The 5036-nt window shown below is 36.4% G+C and overlaps 1 protein-coding gene across 1 annotated transcript; it reads right to left on the reverse strand.

The window, feature by feature from the left end:
* Positions 1-744: 744 nt before the first annotated feature.
* On the reverse strand, positions 745-1405 carry LOC106477768 (methyltransferase-like protein 7B). The gene has a single exon (XM_013938297.2). It carries the CDS (start codon positions 1303-1305, stop codon positions 745-747), a length of 561 nt encoding a protein of 186 aa, XP_013793751.2. The 5' UTR covers positions 1306-1405.
* Positions 1406-5036: the final 3631 nt, after the last annotated feature.

Here is a 5036-nt window from a genome sequence, read left to right on the forward strand (position 1 = left end):
GAGGCCCATATCCCATCGGCTTTTTAAAATACATTTTCTGAATTATGTATGCACCAATTAACTTATGGGTCCATAACTTTGTTGGTTACATGGTCCCTGATAACAAAAAGAGTCGCATAAAACATTAATCGAAAACACTGTCAATATTGTGATTAATCCCACTAATTGCTGCTAGGGTTTCCAATGTATTTCACATCGATAAAGATTAATGAAAACATTTATTGTTGGAAAATTACCCTTAAATGTCCACATGTTTTTTTGTTATTTTATAGTTTCAGATTTGGGTTTGTGGTATTGGTGTTCAAATGCTTGGTAAAAGTGTATCTTTCTTCTGAATATTCTGGTTGGCAAGTAGATCGTTTATGATCACACTGGTGATATAAATGAGAATTAGTATGAGCTGAAATAAAGCACAAGTAAGATATCAGTATTATTATGTAATATGTATGCAGTTTTTCTGTGTGACTGTTAAAATAAACTACCAACAGTGCCCGCGCCATGCGCATATATATTTCGCATATATATAGCGTGCGAGTGCATCATTCTCTGGAAGGAAAAAATTGAAATAACTACCAATCATGTAAAAGTGGGAAAATAAATAAAGTAGGAGTTTTAAAGCCCCCTCTGGTGCATATCAACAAACCTCTAAAAGTTTCATGGTTATCAATTTGGAAACTAAAAAAAAAAAAAAAATCGTTACAGAGAGACAAACTCAAACCGCTTTGTGGTATAGAGAATGAATTTTCATAAGTATTTTTTCTTGTTTTTACTACTTACAGGTACAAGTACTCTCTTGATCTCATGAAGGGCGCCCATAATATCCGTCACAGAACATAGTACATGTGTTGACACGACGGCGTCTACGCTCTTGTCCGGTATTTCGGCCATGTTTTCGGCCATAGCAGTCACAAACTGTTCCACTTCGACATGGCAAAATTGTTCTCTATTCTTTTTAAAATGGGTTTCAAAATACGGGTTAGGTTCGACAGATATGAGTTTGCATCCCGATGTATAATACTCCAGATTTGTACCAGAACCAACACCAATCTCCAAGACTCGAATCATACCTTGTCCCTGTGTTTTCAAGCGTGGATCACAAGAAACCATGGTGTTCATATCAGAAAATAGTTTTTGCTTAAAAACATGCAACTTCTTGACTAAAGATGGTGCCATATACCGACTAACAAGGAAAGCAAAGATTCGTTTCTTTGCAGTTTTATGTTTATTGTACAACGCCCACATCAAAACCAAGAAAACTCCCGCTAATAGGCCGTAAGTTACAACGAAATTACCAAGGCTCGCCATTATTTGACTTACTTTAAGGAAAACTAGCGAAATAAAACTTGGTTTCAGTCACTAGAGTTTTTAGACTATCACTTAATATTTTGCTACCTTATAAAACGAGTTGAAGACTTGGAAACCAGCCAAGTATTTGAAACACTCACGTGATATTTTCATGATGCAACAGGCTAACTTGTAACTACGTCAGGATAAGCAGGGTCAACTAGTGCTAGAGATAAAAAAACAACACTTACACACATCATATAGTGTGGAAAGCAGCATGCTCAAAAAAAATTATTATAAATGCACACTTATACGATACACTTGCACGCAGTTCTTTTAATAACACACATTTGCAGGCGAAACATTTTAACACAGTCCTTAGCACCCACGACTCCAAGTCCAGATTTACAGATGGGCACAATAACCACTGGGACACGCCAGAACCTAATCATAATTATTGGAGAGAGGGAAGTATTATTAGCATGATCTCATAGTTGCTTTTCACGCTGAATACATTACATTCTTTAGGGGAAAAAAAAACAACAACACTAAAATAAACCAATTGTATGTTTCGGCAGATAACATTATCTATAGGCCCGGCATGGCCAGGTGGTTAGGGCATTGGACTCGCAATCTGAGGGTCGCGGGTTCGAATCCCCGTCTCCACCAAACATGCTCGCCCTTTCAGCCTTGGGGCGTTATAATGTGACGGTCAATCCCACTATTCGTTGGTAAAAGAGTACCCCAAGAGTTGGCGGTGGGTGGTGATGACTAGCTGCCTTCCCTCTAGTCTTACACTGCTAAATTAGGGACGGCTAGCGCAGATAGCCCTCGTGTAGCTTTGCGCGAAATTCAAAACAAACAAACAAACTTTCACTGCTAAATTAGGGACGGCTAGCGCAGATAGCCCTCGTGTAATTTTCCGTGAAATTCAAAATAAAGGTTTAAAAATTCCGTCTATATGCAACAAATTTTGTAGAATGCTGATATAAAGTAAGTATTTCTTTGTTTTTAAATGCAAGTATCATTGTTTTCGCTGCCTATTTCTACTTGTAAACGACTGTTTAAAAGTATTAAGCAGGTTTCATTCACATTTAGTGTCAGTAAAGGCCCAATTTAAATTATTTTTACGAAACTATTGCGATAACAACGTATACTCTGTTGTATTTTAGGATTTTCAAACTGGTAGATATCTCTCAGGAGGAAAGTACGCTAGAATTCGTTGAACTTATTTCTGTGGGCTTAGTGATGCATTGAATCTGTTCTTTAGTGCAAGATTTCGATCTTTTGTAAATAGGTGTAACTGTGATTATATTTTTCATGTGTGGTCAATAAGAATTATCAGACTTTTCACAGTAGTCTTTTGATAATCTAATTAACTGAAGAGTACGAGTAAACGTATTTCTACCTATTGGTATCATACAATTTTTTTTGTATCTGTAAGAGTTGTAATTGGATAATTTCATAAGACTACCATAAAATTCCCGCGCTCCGCTGCGGGGCTCAAAGGCCTCTCATGATTCACCAATTAAGATTTTCCATTCTTCCCAATTGCTTCTAAAGCTACTCCGGGGGGGGGGGGGGTCCGTTTCTTTAAGAAAACATGGTACCTGAGCACATTTGCTAAGTTTGGTTCCGCTAGCTTGTGAGTGGAGATATGAACACAGTTTCAAACATGGCGACCATGAAATTCTGAGCTTGGTAAGGGGGGTAACATACACAATATCCAATGCCAGATTCGGGTTCCGCGACCATGAAAATATTCTGTTAGACTCTCATCGTGTCTGAGTGTCCGAAAGCCTCTTCATCCCCCCCATTGGTAGGGGGCTAGGACATACCAATAAGGACATACCAAGTCCACCTGCCACTAGTTCCTGAACTGTGGAAAGATTTAGCTGGATACCCATATATAACATGCTACAAGCCGAATTTCATACGATCAATGCAAAACAAATGTCTTCAAATTAATGAACACGAACATTCGTTAGCAACAAAATAAGAACTTAGAGTAGCTCAATCAGTACCCAGTCTGTTGTTGCTAACAAAATAACTGCTAATTGTAGAACACGCACGCTTGGTAAGAGGAAAAACACTTTATGACACACATAGTTTTAGTGCTTCTAAATATGGACTAAATGTTCCTCGTAAAATCAAAAGAACGAAATTCTTGTCTATCTTGGCGACTCGAGCCCATTATAAGCTTCTATCTACACACACGATTATACTTTATTTCTGCTTATATCCTACACATCCAGCTCCAGTGAAAGGCCATTCGGATTTCAAGTACTTTCCTACCTATTACTGGTCCAGATCACATGATATAAGCCACTGCACAGAGAGGTTAATCGTGAAAACTTTACGTTTAAGAAGCAATATGCTTTTCTTTTTCTTTGAGACCGTTAACATTGCTTTTCAGATAGAAAAAAATTATTGTTTCTCAGAATGTTAGAAATTATTTCTCACTATCGCCAGTAATAACCAAGAGTAAGTATTAGTTTTGCATTGTGTAAATCAGAGATTGTTTGTTTGTTTCTATGTTATTAAGTTTTTTCTAAGATGATCTCAGCTTATGTTTAATTTCATATATATTATCGGTAGAAGCTTGATGGGTTAGGCGAACAAAAAGCAAAAGTTAAACGATATAGGACATAAGTATAAAATTCATTCAGTTCGCTGATTTACGCCACCTGCTGGTTCAGTGGTTAGTCTTATAGCCGACAGCGCAAAAGATTCAAATTTTGATACCCGTGGTGGGCAAAGCACACATAGTCCATTTTGTAGGTTTGTGTAACCAAGTACCGATGTTTATTAAATTCTAAAACAAAACACAAACTCATTGCAATTTTTCTTTTCTGTTTTCTATTACAGAACCAGCCCGGTGTCTCAGCATTAAGCTTCGTGGCTCATATACCGCTAGAATTTGAGGTTCGATCCCTGAGATGTGGACAACGTAGATATCTCATTGCGAAGTCTTGCTCTTAACGGAAAAAAAAAGATTTAATACCGACAATGTACATCGATGAAACTTGGTTAACATCAACATATATATCTTAGAACATGAACAAAGCATGTTATAAAAATTTGATCACAATTATTGGAGACTGTTATGCAGTTTTTTGTTTGTTTATTTTTTTAGTTAGAAAGGTAATATTTGTGTGCAAATAGGGGGGAAAAAAGCTTTTTGAGTCAGCAGTTACAGCAGCGGTAAAAAGAAATGTGGAAGTTATTAATTAAAGTGTCCAATAGTTCTGAAACAAATGTATTCGTATGTTAAACACAGACAGACATTACAGTTTACAGCACATGAGGTTGTTCTCCTGGGACTATTTTATTCCAAGTGGTCATCATCAGATAAAAGTTACATTTTTCAAATTTAACTTTTACTTAATCATGACCTTATGCTATGGATCAACATTTTGTAATTATTAAGATCAAAACTGTAAAACTGCTGTAAAAGTCGCTGTTATTGTATTTTGAATTCATTAATCTGTTCAGTAGGTTTCTCACTACATATTAAATCCAACAAAGGTTGATTCCAAAAAATGACCAAGAATGCTGACCAAAACTGCACAGGACCAGGATGAACATATCGGGCATGATTTTTGGAACCAAAACTATGAAATTCAAATTAAATTTTGGTTAGAATTGAAAAACAAAAAATAAGATGAATCAGATAATTTTATCGACTCGTAATTATTTCAGAAAGTGAAAAATGAACTAAATGGTATGTGCACGAACTTACGTTAACGTTA

The sequence above is a fragment of the Limulus polyphemus genome, unplaced genomic scaffold (assembly GCF_000517525.1).
Source record: "Limulus polyphemus unplaced genomic scaffold, Limulus_polyphemus-2.1.2 Scaffold78264, whole genome shotgun sequence".
Lineage (NCBI taxonomy): Eukaryota > Metazoa > Arthropoda > Merostomata > Xiphosura > Limulidae > Limulus > Limulus polyphemus.